Source organism: Parasteatoda tepidariorum, chromosome 8 (assembly GCF_043381705.1).
Source record: "Parasteatoda tepidariorum isolate YZ-2023 chromosome 8, CAS_Ptep_4.0, whole genome shotgun sequence".
NCBI lineage: Eukaryota > Metazoa > Arthropoda > Arachnida > Araneae > Theridiidae > Parasteatoda > Parasteatoda tepidariorum.
Window position 1 is genome coordinate 62,770,563 of NC_092211.1, and position 27,513 is coordinate 62,798,075.

General features: G+C 29.5%; 1 protein-coding gene across 3 annotated transcripts in view; it reads right to left on the reverse strand.

The window, feature by feature from the left end:
• The window catches only part of LOC107453302 (suppressor of lurcher protein 1), a 1,038,548-nt gene that overhangs the window by 593,683 nt on the left and 417,352 nt on the right, over window positions 1–27,513 (reverse strand). For all 3 annotated transcript variants that reach the window (XM_071184104.1, XM_071184106.1, XM_071184105.1), the window contains exons 6-8: window positions 26,396–26,612; window positions 21,578–21,813; window positions 12,465–12,512 (exon numbers count right to left, since the gene is read on the reverse strand). In XM_071184104.1, coding sequence (XP_071040205.1) covers window positions 12,465–12,512; window positions 21,578–21,813; window positions 26,396–26,612 — 501 coding nt within the window. The remainder of the gene's footprint in view (window positions 1–12,464; window positions 12,513–21,577; window positions 21,814–26,395; window positions 26,613–27,513) is intronic.

Here is a 27,513-nt window from a genome sequence, read left to right on the forward strand (position 1 = left end):
TCTCCCATCCAAAATTTAAAAAATTTACAACAAAATTTACACATTAATGGTAGTAAATTCATTACTAGGAAAAGGATAAAATTCTGACAAAATCTAAAAAATAACAGTTAAAGAGGGTGGTTATATGAAAGACCTGTCAGCCTGCTTAAGGAAATCAAGAAAAATGTACAATCAATTACTAGAACTATCTTCAAGTCTTCTGTCACAAAAAGCTTTGATGTTCTGTACACCCGAGTTTTTTATACGGTAATTAAAAATTTTTGTGAAGTTTTTTTTTCTTTTTTTCTTTTTGCGCTTCCTTCTCTTACGTAGAAATTTACAGCTTCTAACGTATATGAATCAGCCGACCGAACTGTGTAGGGATCAGGGAACTGCCCTTGCATCGGAAAGATTCTGGTTTCGAATCCCGGGCAAGACATGGGTATTCTTTCATTCTCTATGCTATCTGTCCTTACTGTGGGGGCAACAATGGCCCATCTATTATGGTGTCCCTGAAAAAGCCTCCAACAAATCTGTCCTGCAAAATGCCTGAATTGACGATGAAAATAAAATAAAAAAGTATATGAATCATCGTCTTCATTTTTAATAAGGATTCCAAATATGAAAAAAGAGTGGTCTTCAAAACCCTATTTACACGAAGACTAAAATATGACGTCGCATGACTGAAGAAAGGTTTCTCAAATTTATATTACGCCTTATGTTAAGAGTCACACGTTGCAAGGATAGGAGAAAAAAACCATGTTCCTCAAAGTGTCAATTACTGTGTGCCTGAATTCTGGTCTGACTCGAAATTGTTTTTGCCCTGTAATGCTTTCCTGAAAACAGGCTTCAAGACTAGGGAGTGAAAAATCAGGTTTTCATTCTTCTTGTGACGTCACGATCCTGACGTCGACTCTCGTGTAAATGGAGAGTAGGGTATTTCCCGTATCCAAGATGCCCAGTGCAAATCTACTTGGTTAATTTGGAATATCATGTATCGCTTTACAGCCACCAAGATATCTGTGTTTATTCAAGTGGTTAAATATCAGTAGTTGGGATCATCTGGTATTTGTTTTTATAGCCAGATGATATCGAAAAGGAGGATTTCATAAGTTATTAAAAGTTCTTATTTGCAGCTAATAAAAATGCAGTCTTTGTCTAATAGCTACGGCTAATATAAAATAAAATAGAAAAATAGGATGCTTCATAATCATTTTAAATAAAGAGTTTGTTTTCTAAAAATATTTTCTAAGTATGTTTTGTGAGAGTTATTTCATTTTATTTTACAGCCAGCATTGAACAGCAGACCCAATTCTGAGTTTACAACGATCAGTGTTCAACTACGTTAGCCTTCGTTGTAATTCTGAACTCAATCCAAAATACAAGCGAGCTTTTAGATCAAGAATTGGGACAAACTTGCTATTTGTGACGGTGTCATTGTCTTCCTCACGCTGTTGCTACTCGGTATCTATAGCACACAACGGGCTTCCGGACACACTTGACTGGTAGTAGCTACACAGGAGCAACTACGCACACAACCGTGAACTTAATACAGCTCTCACGGATAACGCTCAAAACCTAATGAACTTAATACAGCCCTCACCGCCAACGCTCGAAATCCGGTGGACTTATTACAGCTCTCTCAGTCTTTTGTAAGAAAACGGCAACGAGTCAACCAATGATATCCGTTCATTGAACTCTATCCCTCATAAAATTGTGGTAGTGAACTATTGTGGCAAAACCACCACCATAATTATTAAATACCAATTCACTAGTATATAAGGCATGTTAACTGGGTCCAATCTTGGGGATCTTTTGATAGATGAAGGTTGACATTGTCGAAAGATCCTTTCCCACACACAAATGAAACATAGAAAAGTTTACAAAAGCACCTCGGGGCTTAAATTTTGAATTAGAAAAAATCTCCTAATGAGTACTAACAAGTACGAATATTCCTGAGCTTGACCATTTGTTAAAAACGATACTTCGATTCAGAAAAAGAATTTTAAATATTACATCCCAATGAAAAGGAAAATGTTATTTAAGAAAATTATTTTTCGTAATTATTGCATTTTTTTTTAATCATTAAAACCCTTAGAAATAATTTGTCGAGCGAATTTTAAATGTTTTGAAGTGGAAGATTTTTTACCGAAAAGATTTATATTCGTTTCCATTTTAATGTTATTCTATCAAGAAGATGGACGGACAGTCGGTGTCGTGGGTGGAGCTCTCGCCGACTATGGTTCAATCGTACATACTAAATGTTGTGCGTCTTATCAGACTTCAATTCATCCAATCGCACCTTAGTGACACGGAATATCTGCGCTCATAAAAGTTTGCTAAAACTGAGAATAAGGCAGTGATTTTGATAACTTTTATCTAAATGGAGAAAGGTAGCCAAATTGGCAATTTGGCTGCCAAGTCAAATAACTTTTGAAATATTTAAGTTACTTGTTCGTTCTAAAGCCCAGACGATTCTTCCCGGCAAAATGATATATACAGTTTAAAGTCATCAATCTGCTTCACGTGTAAGGCACCTAAGCAGTGACTTCTTTAAATTATTATTTTCCTTGGTGACAGGTCTTCGAAAAACTATCTTAACTCTGCTTTTCAAAGCTCTGTCACTGCTATATATGTATATATTGGTAGAAGGTGTGCACTGCATACGGAGTTNATTGGGTATATATATATATATATATATATATCAGACAAATAACTTAAATATTTTAAAAGCTACTAAACTTTTTCAAAAATCGCCAATTTGGCGACATTTTTCCACTTAGATGAAAATTGTTAAAATCACTGCCTTATCCTCAGTTTTTGCAAATTTTTATGAGCCTAATAAAGGAGTATTGGAGTACGATTTTAAATATTAAAAAATTAGGCCACAAGCGCTTTTCATTTTCACAAAACTGTGGCTTTCCTCCATATTTGCGTTTTGCCCCATTTTCAAAATAAGCGTAGATAGCGCTGGCTATAGGTAGCCTAAACTTGACTTAACAGTCGTGAGTAACTGTTGGATACTCATAACAGTTATAAAAATAGCATATTATTAGCAAAAAAAGCATAATTTCTTATTAAGACGGAGCCTTCGAAAACCAGCCTTAAGGATGAATGCCAAAACATCAACAGCTCAGTCCGTTAGTGTAAGTCCAGTGCGTCTATAACAGCAAAACCAAACTCGTATGAGTACTTTTTTTCTAAATATTTTATACTGAACAAAAAAAATCAGACAAACAATAATGACAAATAAAAAACAGTGAAATGTCGTTAAAAAATATATTAATAACATTGTGCATTTTAAGCTTCTTTATAATGTATTTATATAGAAAAATTCAACGAAAGAAAATCACCGAAAAAATTCAGAAAACCTTTACTTAACTCACAAAAAACTTTTTTGACGGTCTGGACATTTTTTAAAGATTTCATTTTCTGTGGCTTCGACGTAAAGAGAATAGGCAAACACAGAAATCTTTCTTTGGTTTAGAACGCAAATGTCAAGACACACTTAAAAAGATTTCATTCCTTTAAAAAAAAAAGTGACGATACAGACTTTCTTCAAAAAAATATTTTTGTAAGAATATGTCTGTCATTTTTGTGTTCTCAGAACAGAAAATAGATAAAAACGAGTTTGAGATCGTCCCCCTTTTGAGAACATCCCGTTGAATCATTTCGTTTATTGTTCGCGTCCGTATCCATCCGCCGAAGAGAGTATCTTGCACAAAACGAAACAGGTGTCCGCTGCAGAACTACTTCCTTCCGCGACACCTCGTTCTTCCTAATACTTTCGAACATAGCAGATATGTTCTATGCTCAGCATTCTTTTTTTTCTAACAATTCTTTCTTTTTTTGTCTGGTTTTAGTTTTTCTTTTTGTGTGCCACTAGTTTCATTTTCTGTTCAGTCCGCAACGTTCACTTCTTTATTTTTCTTTCACTCATGTGTTATTTAAGTTTTTGAAACTGAAGTTAACGCCTGTCAGAAATGGCAGGTCATTCACTAAACAAGTAAAAGAACTAAATTACGTTTCAGATTTCGAAGTTTTGTGGTTCTATTGATTCCAGAACAGCGTGGCACTCATTTTTATAAATATAATGGCGCTTTAAAGTTGAAAATAATGAGGGGAGTCCTGTCTTGGACTAATGTTCTAAGAGTGCCTGAGGATTCGTGAATTTAACGTACAGAAACAGCAAAATCTAAAACAATAATTTTCATGCCTGTGATTAAATACTCTTATTTATTATAGAAGTTTAAAAACACCACTTTTTCTTGGAAACAAAGCTGAATTTTGCTTACGGAATATTTTTAATAACGCATTTCAAAATATCGAGGGGGATTTCTTGTATCGCAGAAGCAGTAGCAATATTTACAGTATCTTATTTGTTGGGAATTTCCGTGTAGATGCCTCATTCTTTAAACAGCCCCAAAAAACATATCAAACCAACGATGCGAGTTGGTCAAAGGCTCCTGGATAGTCAATTAACAAAATATTTTGAAGCATGTCCTTGATTCGTTACATTACTTACATGGCCTTTTACTTGTATTTCTTGCCGCATTTCATGTGTGAATTTTACTTGTTTGAATTTATTGCATAAATTTTACTTGCAAAGCTTTTTTTCTTATGACGTGTTTTGTTCATCACTTGTTTTTTACTGACATCGCTTGTTTTTTACTTGCATTGCATGTTACATTATTTATAAGTCATGTGGCATTAACTAAAAGGCTTGTTGCGTTTTTTGCACGGCATGTTACATTGATTGCAAGCATGTTACATTGATTGTATGACATGATGTATTTATTTTATTTTATGATCCGTTCATTTTTAACTATTCGCGTTCAACTTCGTAGTTTTGTACTTTTGAACCCAACCCAAAAGGCACGAGAATTTTTGGATTCAACATTGGGACTAAATAACCTTTGTGGAGGAAGTTTTTTCTAAAACTAACTTGCATTGCCGGTATATTGAGATTAAAATCACGAAAACCTCCCACAGTTAGCGTGATGGCAAGGGGGATTTTAAGCCATGATCCTTTTATCACTTAAAATATTTTACGTAATTTAGCCCGGTGTACCCTGCGAGCTGGACACAGAATTTGTATCAACAAGCCACCACCGGGAATAGTACTCATGCCACTTGATTGGTTGGAGATCGCTCTATCACAGTAGCCCTTGCGGTGTAAGATGTATTGATTGTATTACGTGTTGCATTGATTGTATGGCATTTTACATTGATTGCATGGTATATTACATTGTTTGTTTCAGATGTTACTTAAATTGACAATTATATTACATGTATGTGCTACCTTTCGTGAAAATAACCCAATTTTTCCAGCTGTTCATTTACAAGCGATTCATAAATTGCAAATTTAATACCACAACAATTGCGAAAAAGAATAAAAATTGTAAAAATACTTAAATCTTGAGAATTGTTTACCTAATTTATTCCAGATATTCTACCATATATGATTCACAGAATATAACCACATCAAATAATGCTTTATATTCAATGATGCCAGATACGGATGAAATCTCCCTTTAAGTTATACAGAGAGGAATATAAAAATTTCAATCTAATGCAAGGAGAAAAAATCCAAACTTTCTAGCCACCGGCAAACTCGCTACGAATACGGCAGGGGGTGCAGAATAATAAAGACTCAACATGTACTCCAGAGTGAAAAAAAGAACATTCTCACACGTGCTCTGCGCTCGAAAAATCGAGCAACATCCTTTCCTTCATAAGAAAACACGAGGTAAAAATGCATCTCACTCCCTTGTATACAAAGGGAAGTAGCTTGGCGGGGTGCCTTCTTTTCGCGTTGCCAACCTCTTGCCAATTACAGCACAAAGTCTGCAGATCCTATTTAGCGTGGTAGGCTTCAAAATCATTATTCTTTGTGGGTGGTGGTGATAAAAAATTCTATAGAGTTTGAAGAAAATGGAATATAGTGAAACATGCTGGAACCAGAGGCAAGAGAAAAATGGAAATGTTATTGGAATATAGTCATGTTTATCGAATGTGAAATCGAAATAAAAAAAAAAGCGTTTCAGTTCAAATATGCCTTTAGATATTCTTTGGCTAAAAGAAATGACTTTGACTTTAATGTTAGAGTCTAATATTTAGTATTTAAATGCTTACAATTCTAATTTAATAGTTGAGTAATTGTGGATTTTCATTGTAGAGGATCTGTTTTTCGGATTCTTTAACTTTACAAGTTGTGTTTACAATTCACTACAAATATTTTTTAATAGCGTCCTCGCATAATAAGGTGGACTTGATCCACCAAATTGGGTGTACTATAATCGTAGATAAATAAATTCCACAGTTATTTGCAAAATGGTTTTAAAATTTAATCGCCATTGTTCAGGTTAAATGGTTTTCATTTTCAATTGGCTCTTTAACATTTTTCCCCCGTTAAACGCATAATAGATAATAAAATAGTAGTAATTGGTGTTAAAATGTTGTGGAACTGAATCTCAAGCAAAGTTATATATAAGAATATATCGCGCAAAGCAGGATCTTACTTGCACCAAGTATCATGGAACGGATTCGCATATTGACAAAACAACTTGAGAGAGAATCTCATACGAACAGATTAAAGAGCCACAGAATCTCACGCAGGTAAGACATCATGCGAAAAATCCAGCGTGAGCAAAACAACGTGAAACAATATTTTACCTGGAAACATCTTCAGATTTTATCACTTTTGAGCAAAGTATTATTAGCATTAAAAAAAAAGTATTTATAGTTTCATTTTGTCAAGACAAGATGATGTCACTAAGAAACTTGAAACCAAGCCATTTAATGAATCTGGCCATGGATAAACCACAGATTGTAGATAAGCAAAAACAATCAGGTCATAAAGGATTGTAAATCAATCGAAGAGAACCAGGTCATAGATAAACCACAATCCATAGATAAACTGCAAGGAACTATGTCACAGATATACCGCAATTCATAGATAAAGCAGCAAAGAACTACACCATGGATTAACTGTGATTCTTAAATGACTTCTATACCAGAGATAAAACGTGATTCTTAGCTAAACTACAATGAACTATATTCAAAGCACATATATCCACACAACACATATAAGCACAGTATACCACAGATATACCGCAATTCATAGATAAAGCAGCAAATAACTACACCACGGATAAACAGCGATTCTTAGATGACTTCTATACTACAGATAAAACGTGATTCTTAGATAAACTACAATAAACTATATTCAAAGCACATATATCCACACAACACATATAAGCACAGTATACCACAGATATACCGCAATTCATAGATAAGGCAGCAAAGAACTACACCATGGATAAACAGCGATTCTTAGATGACTTCTATACCAGAGATAAAACGTGATTCTTAGCTAAACTACAATAAACTATATTCAAAGCACATATATCCACACAACACATATAAGCACAGTATACCACAGATATACTGCAATTCATAGATAAAGCAGCAAAGAACTACACCACAGATAAACTGCGATTCTTAGATGACTTCTATACCACAGATAAAACGTGATTCTTAGATAAACTACAGTGAACTATATGCAAAACACATATATCCACACAACACATATAAGCACAGTATACCACAGATATACCGCAATTCATAGATAAAACAGCAAAGAACTACACCACAGATAAACTGCGATTCTTAGATGACTTCTATACCACAGATAAAACGTGATTCTTAGATAAACTACAGTGAACTATATGAAAAATACATATATCCACACAGCACATATAAGCACATATAAGCACAGTATACCACAGATATACCGCAATTCATAGATAAAACAGCAAGGAACTACACCACAGATAAACTGCGATTCTTAGATGACTTCTATACCACAGATAAAACGTGATTCTTAGATAAACTACAATAAACTATACCACAGATATACAACAATTCATAGATAAAGAAGCAAAGAACTACATAATTAATGTTCGAATCTGTAATAACGCAGTAAATATTTTTTACTTCTTTTATTTTTATTTACTTATCAAGAATTTAAATATTGCATGAAATTTCAAATTAGAAAGCAGCATTTTTTTATAAATTTTTTTTTAAAAAAACTTTCATATTAATAAATATGAGGTTTGAAAGTTGTTTCATCGTTTTAAGTTTATTTAAAGTATTAACTTATTAACAGTATATAATAACGACAATTACAATTTATCATTTTAGAAATGATACAAAAAATTTAGACAGCAATTAATTGTTTGATTATTATTCCGAATAAATTTAATCCGATAATGTCTCAGAATTTCTTAAAGTGGTAATTACTGTGACAGGGAAATCGATCGTCTTTTCATGAGATTTCACTATTTTTTATGAATATTAATTACTACTACGGTTTTAAAATTTAAAAAATTACTGTTAGTAGGATTTATTATAGAAAAAAATATAATATGAACTTTTAATAAAAATTTAATAATTTACTGCTGAAATTATCTTATTTTATATTATACAAGACTATTTATTCTAATTAAAATCTGTAAGCGGTTGAAAATTTAATGATTGTAAACTTCATATTCTCTGAATAAAATTTGACATTTTTTTTTCAATTTAAAATTTTTAAGTACTCTTAATTTAAGATAAGATTTAATAAATGATTTTATCATGCCAACAAAAGCAAATAAATAATAACAATTACTAATGAAACTTGAGCAAATAATTGCTCGATTACAACATTTAAAATTTCTTTTCTCATTATTGGTGATAAGTGCTTCAGACAACAATTAACTATTCACAATTATTATTTCAAGTTAAGAAAAATAAACGACCACCAAATCAATCATTTCTTTAATTTCTGCATTTTATAACCCTTAAGTTTTGTTGGAGTTTCAGATAATGTTAAATACTCATATTTTGTTTTAGAAGAATTATGAATGCTAATATTGAAATTAAAAAAAAGAACACTTCATTTTTCTGCTTAAACAATAATTCAATTATATGATGCGACTCTATTTACTCTAATTAAAATCTTCACTGTGTAGAGTTATCAAAACAGTTTAATCTCGCAGAGAAATTGAATTAGAAGTGCAAACTGGGAAAAGTTTGAGAAGTAAAAATGCCGGTAGTCTGGAAAATTTTTAAATCCGGGGACTTGGCATAAAAGGATATACGTCTAGACAGAGTCTCCAAACTAATAAGCCGTCAGGTTGACTGCCTCAGCTTATGGAAAGAATGAAATTCCAGCCAACTAAAAAATCTCGCCAAGGATCTTCTTTGCTTAAACTCACTTAGGAAGAAGAAAAAAAATAGGGAAAAAAGTAGGGAAAAAATCCAATTTTATGCTTGAGCTCCCTCTGATGGTGGGGTGTAAAAGCAAAGTCACTCTATGGTGGTCTTCTTATCGAATTTCAATCCAGTGTTATGCCATTGCTCAGGATTTCTCATTTTGGATGCTTTGAGTAGTGCAAGACGTTAAGCAAAGAGGTATCGATAAGTCACAATGGTATGTTTTATGCTGAGACATTACCATTGGATTCAAAATAAAACCTGAAACTTCACCTTTTCTTATTGGTTGAATATCGGAAAAGGAATATAGCTGCCTGTAGAGCATAAATATTCACGGATTTCCAAGTCATATTGAAGAGTTTTATTTTACCGATATATGTTGATTATTAGCTAGGTTTCTCAAAACTTATTTTTAACAATCTAGTTTATATGGAGTTTGGGTGCTGGAAAAAAAGTAGTTGTAAGGTCTTAACATAAATAGGGTTACAGGAAATTTTATTCTATTGTTAAAATTGGGTTGTTTTCAAGCATAAAGTAATGCATATTTTATTGTTATTCATGACTTTTGCTATTTTTTTTTCATAATAAAACTTTTTATAAACCTAGTTATGCTATATTTAATACATATTTCAAAAGTTATAATAGTTTCGAACTGATATGAGTATTGATTTTACTATGTAACGGCTGCTTTATTTTAAGTATCATAAAACAACTTTGGCACTATGTGCTGAAAAAAAGCTATAAAATTAATTATACGATTTCAAAGAATGAAAAAAATCAATTTACATTGATGCACCTAAGTTCACGTCAGATGATAATTGCTGAAAAAAAATAATAATTCAACTGATAAATGATAATAGCTCAAAGCATAAATTATAACACCGAATACAAGGAAATAACCATGAAAATTCAGTGATGTATTCTCTAAATGATGAGGATGAATAGGATAAATTATGACCATGTATATGATAAATTATGATGATGAATATGATAATTGATAACGATGGTAGCCATAAAGGATAACAATGAATAAGATAAATGATAACTTATACTGAAATAATTATCATGAGCACCTATTAATACGATGATTAATTACAATTCCTGTGAAAGTGATAACGATGCAAATGATAAATATCTAAAGAATACCTTTATTATAGCTATGTCTAGTTGTTTTCAATAAAACTATTTATTTTGCAATCAGCTTTCCCTCAATTCTACATTGAATTCCAAAACTGACTTACAAAATCTTAAAAATATTTCTTTGCATTTATCTTCACCTGAGACTAATTTCAACAAAATAATTACTTTGAATTATTTAGCTTTCATATGGTCCTTCAATGGATTATATAATTGATAATCGAATCTCATAGAATATCACTTGGAATGTTTACCAATGGTTGCTTTCGATAAAACAAATTGTTTTGTAATTAGCTTGTACTACTATAATGAATTCTAAAATTGGTTCGCAAACTCAACGTCTCTCAGCACTTTCTTCACTAGAGACTGGTTTCAATAAAACAAATTAAATTATTTTGTAATTAGCTTCCTGATTACACAGGGGAGCATTTTTTACAAGACATTTTTTTAAACAGATCTTAGATATTTTTGTGTCGCTGATTTCAAATCCGCGATCGAATTCTCTCACTTAGCTACAGTCTCAGTAAATGATATTTTTTAGTGTATTTTTGTAGAAATGTACAAGTTTAATTTATGTTTTTTTGTTTAATTTAATTAAATTTTCAAGGAACTAAGAAATAGTTTTCTTTAATTCCTACAATGGACTCGAAAACTGATTAGAAAACTCACAAAAACATCACTTTTAACATTTACATCCACCAAGGACTAATTTCAATGAAAAAAATTATTTTGTAATTAGCTTTCTGATTATTCTTCAATGGATTTTAAAACTGTTTAATGGATTCCATGAAGCATTTTGCATTTTCTTCTATTAAAAGTGGCTTTTAGCAAAACTAATTCTTTTATAAACAGATTAACAATGATCTTTCTATAGATTCATTACTTGGTTTTTATCAAATTTTCTGAAATATTATTTAGTATATTGTTTCAGCATGCTGCTCTGCAGTTTTATACTTCAAGTATCTAAAATTTCTTTAAATAAAAAAGAAGAAATCTAATATTTATTTTTACCGTGTTTCCCAGAATTCACACAATTCCATAAGCTTTTGTTCGAAAACTCTAAGAATTATTATTTTTATTTACTTTCTTGGAATGACGTGAAAGATTAATAACCACCCCCAAAAAAACTTTACCAATAAATGAATGTGGTTTAAGGAAGTATTTTTCAAAAATTTAAAATAAAAAGAATTCTATCCCTTTATTTTTAGAAAAGACGCCCTCCAAGGAATTCGATTTGTCGCATGGCTTCATTCTAATAAAAGCCAAGTCTGATTGCAAGAAAAATAATTCTTCACGTGAAATCACCAGCCATTTTATTTTTCTATTGAGCTCGAGGTTTTGCTACAATGGATACACACTGTACACCGCTAAAACGTTTCTTTTAAAATTATATTTGAATCCTGCATTTTAAGACAAGTGAAACGAAAGAACTGGATGTTATAATAAAGTTTGATGTATTTTTGGAAAAAAATGCAGCTTGAACTGCCATTCAAAACTCGAATTGATATTTTTTTCTTCTTTACTTTGGATTTATTTCATGTTTGAATTCAAGAACAAATCGATATTCCTTTGAGAAAATGTGTTCATCGTCTGGATTAGTTAAAAATGTTTGTGTTGTTTAATCAACGCTTAAAGAACACGTTCGTAAATATTTCACGTTTTTGATTTAATGTTCAAAAACTTACTTTTTTCTTAATGACATTTACATTATTTATTAAAATATTGCACTTTAAGACAAGTGAAAAGAAAGAGCTGGATGTTATAATAAAGTTCGTATTTTTTAAAAATAATACAGTTTGACCTGCCATCAAACACTCATCGATTTATTCTTCTTACTAATGGTTTTTTACCATGTTTGATTACAATAACAAATCGATATTCTTTTGAGAAAATGCATAGATTGTCTGGATTAGTTAAACGTGCTTGTGTTATTTTAGCAAAGGAAATGTGTTTAAATAATACGTTCGTAAATATTTTACGTTTTCGATTTATTGTTCGTAAATGTTATTTTCTTACACATTGATATTTCATCATAAAAATAATTTTATGAAAAAAAGTGGAATTGTTTGAAACGTTTTATTACTTACCTGGTTCTGATGTTGTGGTGAGGTAGTCTGTAGTTCTACGGATTGACTCTGAAAAAAAATTTAAAAAATATCAAATTTATTTAAAATGTCAGAAAATTAGCATGGTATTAACTATATACTTTTACTTTTGAAATCTAAAAAAAAATTATTGAATTAAAATAGAGTTTTGAAGATTCAAGTGCACGGGAAAGACACGTCATTTTGTTTCGTGCGCATTTGCATTTACATTTATAATGCGATTCTGAAAAATGTGTGCTAAATTGTGAAAATGTTTAAATAGTGTGTAGTAAAGGAAAAACAAACTTTACATTCTAAATAACTTTTAATTTTATGATCATATTTTAAAATTTAATTACCTGGAGTGAAAAATTTTAATTTAATTAGGTTCACACCACATAATGTATAGTGTGCATGTAGTGTATATCTAAATTAAAGTAACGAAGTTATAAATAAAAATGCACTTTTTATGGTAAATGTAACTTATTTGGAAGAGTTTCAGTTTTTGATTCTTAATATAAATGTTGCCCGTATAGTTTACTTGGAAAACCGTCAAAAGTTTGAGCCCTTTAACTCGTCCAGAGTCGTAATTGCACATACGCTGTAAAAATTTCTGGATCAAATTACGGTAAAAAGTTCTTGTACCTTCGAGTGAAGTATCAGTAAAACTAATTTTACCGTGAAGTCCTGTTTTACCGTAAGATTTTATATCGAGATTTTTACAGTAATATTTTTTTACAGTGATTCCGTTATTTTACAGTAAATATTTACTGTAGAAATTACGATATATCAGATTTTTTATCCAGTAAAAGTAAATTCAAGATGGCCTCAAGATTTCACTGACGTGACCTCAATACAGAACTCTCATATCTTATCACGTATTAGTACTAATACGTACTCTTTAAAACGTATATTCTGGGTATATGCTGGTAAAGTGCTGCTTTTTCATTCTGCTGGCTCCGTAGGATTCAGGGTTAATTTTATTGTTATTATATAACTAATAATTATATATATTTCATAAATAAATATATGCGTATAATTATATTTATTTTATAATTATAAATTAATTTAATTGTTTTCCAATATTTCGCTACTTTTTTTGGAGTATTTATATTAACTATAACAATTTTGCACAAAATTATTATAAAAGAAGAATTTCCAAGATATTTCAATGCAAAAAAATAAGCAGAAAACCGTGGAAAATTTTTGCCCTTTATTGTTAAGTTTATTTTTTCTGTATTTTGCTATAATTTTGGAACTATTTAAGCAAACCATAACAATTTTGCACACAATTATAAGAAAACTTAGTATTTCAAAGCAAAAAAAGTATTTCAAGAGTATTCCTGAGTATTTCAAAGCAAAAAAAGAAAAAGAAAACTGTCCAAAATTTGTGAATTTTAATGATATTTTTTTCTTTGTATTTCACTGCATTTTTGGAACTATTTAAATAAATCATAAAAAAATTACTTAAAGAGAAAAACCTTTATTATTTATTACTATTTAGTGTAATAATGTTTTAAGCAAATGTTGTATTGTGAGGTACACGAAATCTAAATTTGAGTGGAATCATTCAAATAGTTTTCAAAAATTGAAAATTAAAATAGGACATTCAAATTTCCGAAACCTCAGTTCGGTTTATTCTTTGTACAATGAACACGTAAGAATTAAATCACTCGTCTATATGTTATGAAGTTTATTCAAAAGTTTTTAGGTAATATTAATTGCTCATGAGTTACACCATAAATAAGATAGTTGCCGACTGTTAAAACAATTAAATGCCTTGGAGGTAGATAATCGCTGAAAAGTTGTTGTGAAAGCAGTTAGCGTACATTAGAAAATAATAACGATAATTGACTTTCATTTATTTTTTTAATTTAAGCAATTTTAGAAATACTTAATATTATCAAAACAGTTTTGCTATTATTCTAATAAATAAAATGAATTTTTAAATTTGAATATATTGTTACTTAAAGTAACTTACAACAATATAGTATTTTTAATTTCTTACGGAAATAGCTAATTTTGTTTATATGGATCGTAGATTTTCAAAACAGGTTTGTTTTAAAATATTCTGAAGTTCACCATTACTCGTTAGTGTTGCCAACTTGTTAGCATTTTCATTAAAGATAATGTCATTATCTTTTAAATTATTCTAGCTATTTTCTTGAATTGTTGTGCAAAATGAACGATTTAGAATTAGCATAGTGAAAGAAAAAAAGTATTTACAGATAATTATCATGACAAATTTCCTAAAATTGAAAATGCTAATTAAAACATATCACTTTTAAGAGAAATTGTTAATTATTAAAATTCATTTCATTATTTACATTTTAATTACTTTTAACGTATGAAAATATCCACATATTTCCTTACCAGTTTGTTTTACGAAGAAATTTTAATTACGCTTGACAATAATTAAATTAACTAAGGGAAACTAAACATTATAAATAAAAATTTTACTTCTTTCATAAAGTTGAATATTCTTTCCAAGATAAAACATTAAATAAGAATTAATTCAAAAGACTAAAAAGAAAACCACATCTTCCAAACCCTTTGTCACTGTAATAATTTAGTTAGACGATGAAAAAAAATCTTAGTTAAGAGCAAACGACATAAGGTACATGAAAGAAAAATAAGAAAACAATTCTTAATGAAATAATGACAGACAAACACTTCCACTGAATAAAATTTTTCTTTAAACAATTTTCTCATTTTCCCGTATAAAAGTTTGAAACAATAAATGAATTTATCGTCTGATAAAGCATTAAGTTTAATAAAATTATCAATTATATTATTTTACGTTTATAAATTCTGCGGTAATCAAAAAATATTACTGAAAATAAATTATGGTTAATTCAATTTTGTTTCCCAGTCTTTCTTAATTCATGAAAAATAATTTTGATATTTTTTTTAATTTACTAAGAATACATTATTTTTTAAACATTAATGGAGTATTAATTTATTTTCATTAATATGAAAGTGTATTTAATTATAAATATTTCGGAAAAGTTTCTATTTGCGTTAAGAATCAATATTTACTATTTCATTTAACGAATTTGGACAAAAAATTGTTTAAATATTTGTAAGTCAGCTGAAAAACATATTTTTTTAATTATTTCAGATGGTAAATTGTTGAATAAATATTTTATCAAAATTTTCTATTCAGTTAAAAACTTACTCCAGGGATGCGTAAGTATTTGTCATTTTATTGACGTCAGGTATTTATGATTAATAATACGAAATATAATCAGAAGTTGATAGCAGTAAATCTATTGTTAAAAAAGAAATGGAGTTGGAAATTTTAAGAAAATTGTTTGACAAATAACAGTATATTTTTAAATGTTATGCTAAATTTCTCCTTTTGCGGTAGCTATTGCAAGTAGTTTTTTCGGTATTAAGTTTAATAATAAACGCATAGTTTAACACATTTAAATATTGCAAGACGAGAGAAAAATGGTATTTTTGTGGCTTAGTAAGAGTATTAAGGAGATGAGATTGTATTATGGAATTAATAATCTTTCTATATATATAACAGCGAAATTCTGTATGTATGTTCGTTAATAATTCGAGAACGCGAGCTCCGAATTGGATCATATTTTTTCTTCTAAAATTAGCAAATTTTTATGGGACGGTTTGTAAAAATTGTCGCTTTTAAGTGTTGAGTAGTTCGACCGTAACACGACATTCCATTGTTACACCTCATTTCAAGTTTTTAAATATGTTTTGAAGGGCTTCGTTTATAAGCACATATCGCTCATATTTTTTTGGATCAATTTATGATATTTTTCATCTCTCTATGCTAAGCTGTTCACATGCGATATTAAGAAAAATATGCTTAAATATGGTACAAAAAAAGGGAATATATTTCACATAGTGCTGCTCCCCCTATATTCTAAGGGTCAGAATCACAAATTCATTGAAGAAAAGGTATGTTTGTTCAGAGGAAGTGCGTTTATGTGTCTGACTTCGCAACTTAAAATATTGTCTGCTCTAGTTAATAATCATATATATGTCCACCTTCTCAAATCATTAAGATTGAGTCCTAGTACGTGATAATCTGATCGCTAAATCAAAAGTTTTTCAGAAAGGTTAGTTTTTCTCTGTGCTCTGTACACCAATAGTTAGTGAAATCTGTTCTTTTTAAACAAAGTACAACGCAATTTTTCCTTAAGAAAAGTTTTGGGGCCTGTACCTTAGGAGAGATTGAGAATAATATAGCCTATGCTGAGGGAGAATATGCTGTGTTTAAAGTAGCCAAAATAAGTTGATAAAAACACCCTGTTAAAGGATCACCAATCCATTTCCTTTTTCTGTTTTTTTAATTTTTTTTAATTAAAATTCCTTCGTTTTTCTGATTCTTTAGCCATTGTAGTAAAACACTTCTTCCAAATGCTGCATAATTTGTTTATAGAAACCAAAAAATAATATAATTTAATCAACACTTATTGTTAATGATTTTATTGCAATTATTTTTAATAACAGTCTATTCTACCCATCAGTGCCATCCCAACAACTCAGGATGGACCGAGTGTGTAAAATAGCTTTCTTGATTTTAATGCAACTGTTGCATCAAATTAAGGCATGACATAGAAAAATATGAAAACGCTTTACAAACAATTCTAGTCAACATTATTAATAAATAGTTTAATAAAACATTAGCATTTTGATTTTTTTTCGAATTGTTTGTTGAATTATGCTCATAGTCTCCGAGATTTTCCTAAGTGATCCCGATTCAAAACAAATAGCTAATAACTGCAGCTAATAACTGCAGATAATTCTTGAACGTTCTCAATTATATAAACAGAAATTTTTCATTTTATTTTGTAACCGGCATTGAACAGACGACGGACTCAATTCTGAGTTTACGACTCTCGATGTTTAACTCCGTAGCCTTGTAATTTTGAGCCCAATCCAAAAGTCAAGAGAGCATTGAGACAATTCTAGCCTTCGTGGAGGATTAACGCGTATTTGTGTTACATTGAGAAGAAAATCACAAAAACCTGACATGGTTATCCCGACGGCAAGAGGATTCTCACCTATGATTTGCTAACCATTGAGGATATTTTATGTCAGCAGCACCGTGGTTGGTGCGATCCGTGAGTAGAATTCGTAAAGAGCAGAATACAGAAGGATTTGAACCTGTGTCTTAGCACTCTATCCCCTGAGTCCCCTAATCTCATACGCAAAAATTAATGCTACCAAGTTCAACCATACAAGTGCTTACCTACCTCGCTTTCTTACATAGGTCACTTACTCCCTTACCTTAACCCCTTAACGATCGGTTAATTTTCAAGAAAACGGTCATAAAAGTGCCTATTTTTTTTATACACGTATTTGAATAGTGCTGACATCTAGTTTAAAATAAACTATCTACAATTACCTTAAAAATATCCCGGTACTGCTATCTGGTGTGTAAAATGAGAAATAAAATGTTTTCCGGGCAAAAGAAATGAATTAGTTTTATTCTTATCAGCGCGTTACAACTGAACACTCCAGCCCGGGAATATCACAGGAGCCAGAAATAGACGGTGAAACCTCACCCCGTCATTTTCACGGTAGCGAGAAGGAAGGGGTTAAAGTACTTACCTTAGTTGCTTGGCCATGGTTGGGGTATGCGTGCTGATGTAACAATAGTACATAAATAATATTTAATTACTTTAGTTAAGTTGAAAATTCCGTTTTAAGTGCATGTATTTAAAATGATATTTACAAAGTATGCTGCGTAAAAATACGTAATTTGCATTTACACTACTTTTAAAGTTACATAAATGAATATACTCCACGTTTATTTGCTTTCTTTAAAAAAAAATTAGCAAATTTCACATTAAAATTTTAGCAGCATCCATCATATCTTGTGTAAAAAAAATTATATACTAAAACAAAATTATTCAAACTTAAAAAAGTTAAATATTTCATTAAAATTTTTTAAGTTAGAAATACAGTTCTGAAAAATTCTGTTTACTAGAATTGAATGTGTTTTATTCCAATACCCTGTCAAATACAGACGATCGAAATAAAACTCCGATCTTCGATTTGTCCATAAAAAGAATGGTTTTGTTATTTTATCGAGCAAATTTCACGCATGTTTAATATTCTATTCATCATTCTAAAATGCAAAATATAGCCAATAAACTAGAGAAAACCTTAATAACATTATATTATTCAAAATTTTCCATTCCGCCAAGCTCTACGAAATAGTTTTATTCGTTGAATTTCGTAATGAAATATTTATATACTGAAACATTGGAGGAAAAAAAAAGGATTCATTACTTTTTCCCGCAATGCATTTCTCCGGTATAGTAAAAGCTGATTGAAAAGTCAGCTTCTTTTGTTTACCGATTCCAGGCTTTTCACAGCTCTCTGGAACCTCGAACTCAAATTTCCATATTTCCGTTTTAATATCTCCACAGATCTTTGCGGTGTTTATTCTGGAATTTTCGGCTTTCTGGTATGTTTGTATTTGGGGTTCAACAGTATTTCTGGTCTTTCAAAGATTAATCAATATTAGAAAGTATTGCCATTTCATCCGAAAGTAATACTTTCCAATAAATGTCTAGATTAAAAGGAACATCGGACTTATTCAGCAAAAGTCAAAACTTATTATCAGGAGTTCAAGTATAAGTTTTTAGAATAACAAACATTTATCTTTGTTAGGTGTTGATTTATTTTCCATTAATTTTATTAAAATTGAACATTTTCAATTTTACTGACATTTTCAAGGGTAACATGCAATATACGTTAGGATTAAAAATGAAGTTGGACTTATTCTCTTATCAGCAAAAATCAAAATTTATTATCAGGAGTCCGAGGTTTTTAGCTTTGTAAACTATCTCTTTATTTTTTGTTAATTTTAATAACATTGAGCATTTTTATTCTAACAGAGATTTTTAAAAGGTAACAATCTAAAATGGATCTGAATTAAAATTGATATTGCATTTATATTAAGTGTTTATCAGCAAAAGTCAAAACTTATTATCAGGAATCCGAGGATTTTACCTTTGTAAACTATCTCTCTATTTTTTGTTAATTTTATAACATAGAACATTTTTATTCTAACAGACATTTTCAGAGGGTAACAATGTAAAATAGATCTGAATTAAAACTGACGTTGCACTTAATATCTTATCAGCAAAAGTCAAAACTTATTATCGGGAGTCCTAGTAAAATTTTTTAGAATAACAAACTTTTACATTTGTAAGCTATTGCTTTATTTTCCTATAATTTTATTCAAATTGAAAATTTTCATTCTAACAGAGATTTTTAGTGGCAACATTGTAATATGGATTTGGGTTGAAATTGATATTAGCCTTATTCTCTCATCAGCAAAAGTTAGAATTCATCAGATGTTCAATTGTAAGTTTCCAGAATTTCGAATAACTTAGTTGTAAGTTGTTGGTTTGTTGTATGTTATGGTTATTAACATTGAACATTTTTATTCTAACAGAGATTTTCAATCGTAATAATGTAAAATAGATTTGGGTTAAAATTGACCTTGGACACATTCTAGTATGAGCAAAAGTTAAAACTTATTTTCAGCAGACCTATTGTAAGTTTTTAGAATTACGAATATCTTCCGAAGATCTCCGTGTAATTACGAATACTAAATTTGCTGTTTTGTTGTATGTTATTGTTATTAAAGATTTGATTTATTGTTCAAAAGAGATATTATTTTTATGGTTTAGATAAATATTTCAGAATAACAAACATTTGCAACCGCATGCCATTGTTTTGTGTTTTGTCATTGTTATTAACGCTTTGATTTGCCTCTTCAGCAGTTAAACTAGTTTGATAGCTAACAATGCAACATGGACTTTTAGATATCAGCTTTAGAAATTATTACTATTATTTCATAGCATGGCATTTGTGTGTGATGAATTTAAGGAATCATTTTCGTTTTTCCCCGGTTTTAAAGCAGCTTTTCTTAGACTCATAAGTCATCTCGGACAGTGTGAGCTTTCGTTGCACCAGCATGGAAAAAAGTACTTTTCCTTATAGTGCAAATTGATGTTACAAATGCATATTGCAATGTTTTTTTATTTGCAATTCTGTACTAAAATAATGATTCAAGTTCATCTCAATGTAAACTATCCCTGATGCATAATTGCATTTGCCGCTTGCAATATGCAAGTTCAATATGAGATCATATAAGAGTAATATCAATTGCATGGGCCGTAGCAGCCCAGTAGTTAGGGAATCTCGAATCTACTAAAACCCACCAAGTACATGCATGCTCATAAAATATGGAATCTAAAGTCATGAGCTCGGTCACGAAGTAGTACCATGTACAGGAATCATGAGAAAACTTCCTTCCCATTCAGATCTATATCTAAATTGAATAAGCGGAATGAGTGTTGCTGCCATCAATTCGTATGGTTCTGAGCTAAAACGTACTTTCACCTTTGCGGTGCTCTCTTGTCAAACGAAAGGCGCACCTTCCTGACCTAATTTGCAAAAAATTAATAGCTTGTGAGCTTGGTTTGTTCAAGTGTTATTAGAAACAACATTACTGGCGTTGTTCTCGGAAAAGGGATAAATTTTAAGTTTTCTCTAAAAAGGAAGCACTCTGTTGTATTCAAGAAATATGTTGTCAAATATGCTGCTCAAAAAGAATAATTTTTATCCAATTTCTTCAATTTTTAGACATCTGTATAGAAGAAAGAAAATTTCCTTCGTGTTTTTTACTTTTGTTACCATGTTTTCTTTCATGGTTAGCTAAGCAACGAGCGCGTAACATTTCTCTAAACATCTCAAAGTATAACTTCGAAAATTCTTATCATCTGTAATATTATTATTTTATCATTATTTTTCATCATCCCACACATGCAGTTTTCTAACATTCATTATTTACTTAATTAATTTTAAAATCAAATGTAATTAATATAAACAAACAACTCTAGAATTAAAGTTACTCAAATATTAGTGCTCCAGAAAATGTATAAAAACTATGCACATAGTTCGAATTTGAATGAAAATATTATATTTTAAAATTAGTGCAAGCCTCTAACCATGTACTTCCTTCGAGTTTTCCGAGCCGGTTTTATAAGACCAACCTGCCTGAAATATTTACGAAAACGCCTGAATGAAGGTGCTTAGAAAAGTAATTCAATATGACTTACCCATGTAAGGCACGTCGATGTCGTTGATGCGGGGAGGAGGAGGTCCACTGTCAAACAAGTAGGATGCTTTAAAACCTTGTCCAGGAAAATGACTTCTGCTGTGAAATTCTATGAACAAATCACTTCCAGTTGAGACGAGTTCCACAAAAGTATTTGTGTTGCATAAGTGCCCGATGATGGGCGCACTTTTGTTGGATCCGTCGTACACTAAAATAACGTCTGGACTATTTAGGCAACTGTAAAAAAAAATAAAAATTTAAGAGATTATAACTTCAGCTCAATCATGAAACATAAGAGTTGAAGATTTTAGTTTCTAAAATAAATAAAAATATTATCGGACTTATTGGAGGGAAAAGAAATCTTTAATCCAGACATTCAAAATTGAATTGAATGTGGGGTTTAGTGGCACAAGGTCCAAAAAAGGACATACTGCGCCAAACACACGGTTTTAAAAACAGATTAAAGGATTAAGAAAAGCACATGTATAAAATCTGATAAGATAGTGAAAATTCTAAAACAATGTTGTAAAGTTACATACATTAAAATCAATAAAACTTCATGGTAAATTTACTAAAACGGTAACTAGTATAAAACAATTATATACAACTTATAATTCCAATAGCGCGTAAAAATGTAAAGATGTTAGGATGGTGATTTTTATGTAACGATTCTTCTATACATAAAATCGTGCTTTCAAAAAAGGTAAACATTTGAGATTGATTTATTAATATAATATGTATTAAAAACATACTTTAGTGGTTATTTATTTTAGCTTAGTAGTAATAGTGATAAAAGAAACAATAAGCTTTTGGTTACAAAGTTAATAAAATGATCTTCGGTGGTGTTCAAAGTTGAGTGACTAAAATAATCTGCACTGAAAGAATAATTTAGCGATTATTACTTTAGATCATTAAAGAAAAAGCCCAAACTACATTCGCTAAGCTTTTGGTAGCAAAAGTATAGGAACTGATTTTTGGAGAAATTCAAGGTTGAATGACTAAAATTAATTCAATAGGGAAAAATAAAACACATATTAGCTTCGTTAAATTTTTAGTTACAAAAATAAATCAATTGTTTCTTGGAGATATTCGATATGGAGTAACTAAAATGATCTACACTAAAATAATTTAGCCGTTATTACTTCAGTTCCATGAAAAAAAAGAAATTATTAAGCTTTTAGTTACAAAAATAAATGAATTGTTTCTTGGAGATATTCGAGATGGAGTAACTAAAACGATCTACACTAAAATAATTTAGCGGTTATTACTTCAGTTCAGTGAAAAAAAAAAGAAATTATTAAGCTTTTAGTTACAAAAATAAATCAATTGTTTCTTGGAGATATTCGAGATGGAGTAACTAAAACGATCTACACTAAAATAATTTAACGGTTATTACTTCAGTTCCGTGAAAAAAAAAAAGAAATTATTAAGCTTTTAGTCACAAAAATAAATCAATTGTTTCTTGGATATATTCGAGATGGAGTAACTAAAACGCTCTACCCTAAAATAATTTAGCGGTTATTACTTCAGTTCCGTGAAGAAGAAAAAAAGAAATTGTTAAGCTTTTAGTTACAAAAATAAATCAATTGTTTCTTAGAGATATTTGAAATGGAGTAACTAAAACGATCTACACTAAAATAATTTAGCGGTTATTACTTCAGTTCCGTGAAGAAAAAAAAGAAATTATTAAGCTTTTAGTCACAAAAATAAAGCAATTGTTTCTTGGAGATGTTCGAGATGGAGTAACTGAAACGATCTACTCTAAAATAATTTAGCGGTTATTACTTCAGTTCCGTGAAAAAAAAAGAAATTATTAAGCTTTTTTTTAGTTTCAAAAATAAATCAATTATTTCTTGGAGATATTCGAAATGGAGTAACTAAAACGATCTACACTAAAATAATTTAGCGGTTATTACTTCAGTTCCATGAAAAAAAAAGAAATTATTAAGCTTTTAGTTACAAAAATAAATCAATTGTTTCTTGGGAATATTCGAGATAGAGTAATTAAAACGACCTACACTAAAATAATTTAGCGGTTATTACTTCAGTTCCATGAAGAAAAAAAAGAAATTATAAAGCTTTTAGTTACAAAAATAAATCAATTGTTTCTTGAAGATATTCGAGAGGGAGTAACTAAAACGATCTGCACTAAAATAATTTAGCGGTTATTGCTTCAGTTCCGTGAAAAAAAAGAAAGAAATTATTTAACTTTTAGTTACAAAAGTAAATCAAATGATTTCCGGAGGTATTCGAGATTTGATGATTACTGTTAGTTCAATAAAAATCACGTATTAGCTTCGATAAGCTTTTGATTACAGAAATAATTAAATTGATTTTCAGAGGTATTCGATATTGAATAACTAAAAAAATCTGAACTAAAAAAAATACTTTAGGGATTTTTACTTTTAGTTTAAAAAAAAAATACTTCGTTGAAGCATAATTTCGTTAAGCTCTTAGTTACAAACGTAAACAAATTGATTTAGGAAGTACTCGAGATTTAGTGATTAAAATAATCACCGTTATAAATACTTCAGTAGTTGCTACTTTAGTTCATTTTAAAAAATCACATCAACTCCGTTAAGAGCTAGGTTACAAAAATTAATTAATTAATTTTCGGAGGTATTCGAGATTTAGTGACTAAATTTATCTACACAAAAAATATACTTTCTCTATTTATTATTTAGATTAGTTAATTTATTATTTAGAATATTTAGATCTGATAAAAAGACCAACTAACTTTGCTAAGCTTTTAATTAGAATGGTAGACAAATTGATTTTTGGAGGTATTCGAAAATGTGTGTCTAAAATGTTAAACACTGACAATTATTTGCGTAATAGCAAGAAATAATAAAATTTGTGATTACTAATGTAATAAGAACCATAATAATTTTGTTCCTAAAAATTAAAACTATTACAAAACATTAGTATTTGGGACGTTTAGTCCTAAACAGTTGAAATTCATTTTCAGAAATAATAGTAAAGAAAGAAAACATTTGTTTTATCCAAACAATCGAGAGTAAGTGTTTAAACTAACAAGAACTAATTGGAAATGATTTATATAATAGCTGGTTTTTGCTAACAATTAGCACTTAAAAAAATAATGTTTATTACTTTAGTTCAGCCATAAAGTAAATAGACATCTTAAGTTTTTGCTTTCAAAAGTAATTCAGTTCATTTTCTGGAAGAATATTTGGGGTGAAACACAAATACACTTTATCCAACCATTAAAAGTTGAGTCACTAAATTGATAAAAACTAAACCAAAGATTTTGTGATTATTATTTCAGTTCGATAATAAAAAATAAAATTTATTTAAGGTTTTGGGTTTTAAAAACAGCTTATATGAATTACAGAAATTTAATGGAGAATTAAATCATATCTTCTAGCCAGGCATTCAAGATTTAGAGAGTAAGTAGAGACTGATTTTTACTAAATTAATTACTGACTATAAATACAAAAATAAGCTCTAAAATATTATATCATGCTTATTACTTTAATTCAAGTTCTGAACATGTAAACAATCGCCTTTGTTTTTGCTTGAAATCAGCCTTAATTCATTTTCAGAAATTTGAGAGGTGTGAAAAAAGCAACTTTTATTCAAGCATTGGAGATTAAGTAACTGCTTTTGGAAATAATCTCACTTTACGTTTATTCTAAATTTCCTTCAAAGTAAAAAATAGTTTTCCTATAAAGTATAGAGTACAAAGTTACATAAAAAAATTGAGGACATTCTCTCTAAGATTAGAGTTTTTAGTGTAAGCATTTTTTTGGAATGAGAATTGCTAGTTTACTACAGTTAACTAGTTTACTACAGTTTGACTATAGTTAATATATTTTACTGAATTATTTTATCTGGAGTAATTTATAATAGTTTAGTAATTCGTGGAAATCACTATAACGTAATACACTTAAAGAAAAAATAAATATTCTAAATGGCTTTCATTTTTAAAACATTTGCGCTTTTCATATCATTGTCATGATTTTAATAGCCATTCTTATTAATCAGAATTTTAGCTGCTTCATAAAAAACGATATCTCATTCCTTTTATGCTAAGCATCTGAAATCTAATTTTAAAAAGTGGCATCTTACAAGTTTATGTAACTTATATAATTAAAACCTGCTATATTACCTAAAAGTCTAATTAATAGTCATACAATAATTTTAAATATTTGGCATCATTTTTAAATATTTTTGAAAAAGATTAAAAAATACAAATTGTAAGTGTATTTGCTTTCTTATTTTACTGAAAAATCATTTCTAAAAGGCTTCTAATTTGTTCTTAGCTTTAACTATTATCAGCTTTAATCATTTTATATTAACTAAAAAAAACAAAGATAGTTGATGATTATGATTTTCTCAAACTAAATTATTGACAACTTTCATATTGGTAGAGCCTTCTTTCATGGTATTCCAATTATTTTCCATTTATTTTATAGATCTTAGCTATTGATTAAAAGTAAATCAATTTATACTTTTGCGTGATTTCCAATAATTTTTTGAGCAAAGGAGAAATAAAAATTGGAGGGCAGAGACAAATAACATCTTCTAAAATATATAAAATATTTCTGTTCATCACTAATTCTACAACACCCGTGATGTTAGTACAGAAAAAAATATATGTTTCAACTTTCAAAAATATAATTGATAGAAAAAAAATAAAGTATTCTATGAATTATGATATTTGTATGCAATTTATTCGTAGCATTCGTAGCAATTTATTTGTTATTTTGCTTGATAACAGTAGATAAGTCGGAGATACGTAGTGAATAGTACACAAATACGTAGTGAATAGTACACAATAATGAAACGTCAATCTTACCTTAGATCTCCTTTCTGGAGCCTAATTTGTTCAAAAACAATTTTTACTCTATTATTTGGTGTTGCAGTGAATCTATAGTGGCACGTGATATCTCTAGGATAATTACTTGGATATTGAGGTGAATAAAATTTCCCTCGGGTCTTATTCACCTGTTCCGGAGATATCTCGTAGTTGCATTTCGTGCTGGGTATCAGATATCCATCTGTTTGAAACACTTCTAGAAAGAGGAGAAAAAAAAAACTTTTAATATCATCGCCAAACATGAACACATTTATACAGAAATTTTCATTTGACTTTAAGAACATAAGAAATGAAACTGTTATTCGTGCTTATTATTTTTTACAACAAATCTACAAATTTCAGAAGTGAAACTCTCACTTTTGACTATTCAGCAATCCTTGAACTGTATTCCGTTAATTTTGAGAATCATTATGTCATGAAATCACGCGATTTTTGACAAATAGCTCTCAAATATGAGAGGAAGATATTTTCTTAACTTGAAACCTCATTGTAGTGCGTTGTGGGAGATTAAATGGAATAACGAAAGTAGAATACATAGATTAATAGTAGAATAGATAAATCGAAGTGCTTTGCACTTCCATTCATTACATTACCTCTTCCAGTTATTTCACAATTTGTATAAACTTATAAAAATATCAACTCGTCACAAGATACAATAATACGATGATGCAAGATTCAACAATAAAATTTCAACAATACAAGTATTGTTGAAATTAAGACAAAAGCTACAATTGCACACCAATTGTTAAAATTAAATTAAAAAATATATATATTATACTATATAACATATTATTGCTAACCACATGGCATTTAAGGATAATTATCAATCAACACGAAAGTGTTTTGGAAGACATAAGGAATATCTCGATTTTAGTTTACTCGAATATTATTAACAAGATCCTTAGTTAAAATAATTAATTTTATTTACATAAAATGAAAATATTTGGATATAATTCTGCCCAAAGTACAAGAAAAAATGCATATTTTTAATTTATGATTCGAGACTAAATACATATAAAAAAAATAATGCAACATAAAATATTAATTAATTAGAAATTTACGAAAACATTAAAGGCTTTTGTTACTTTCAGTCATTA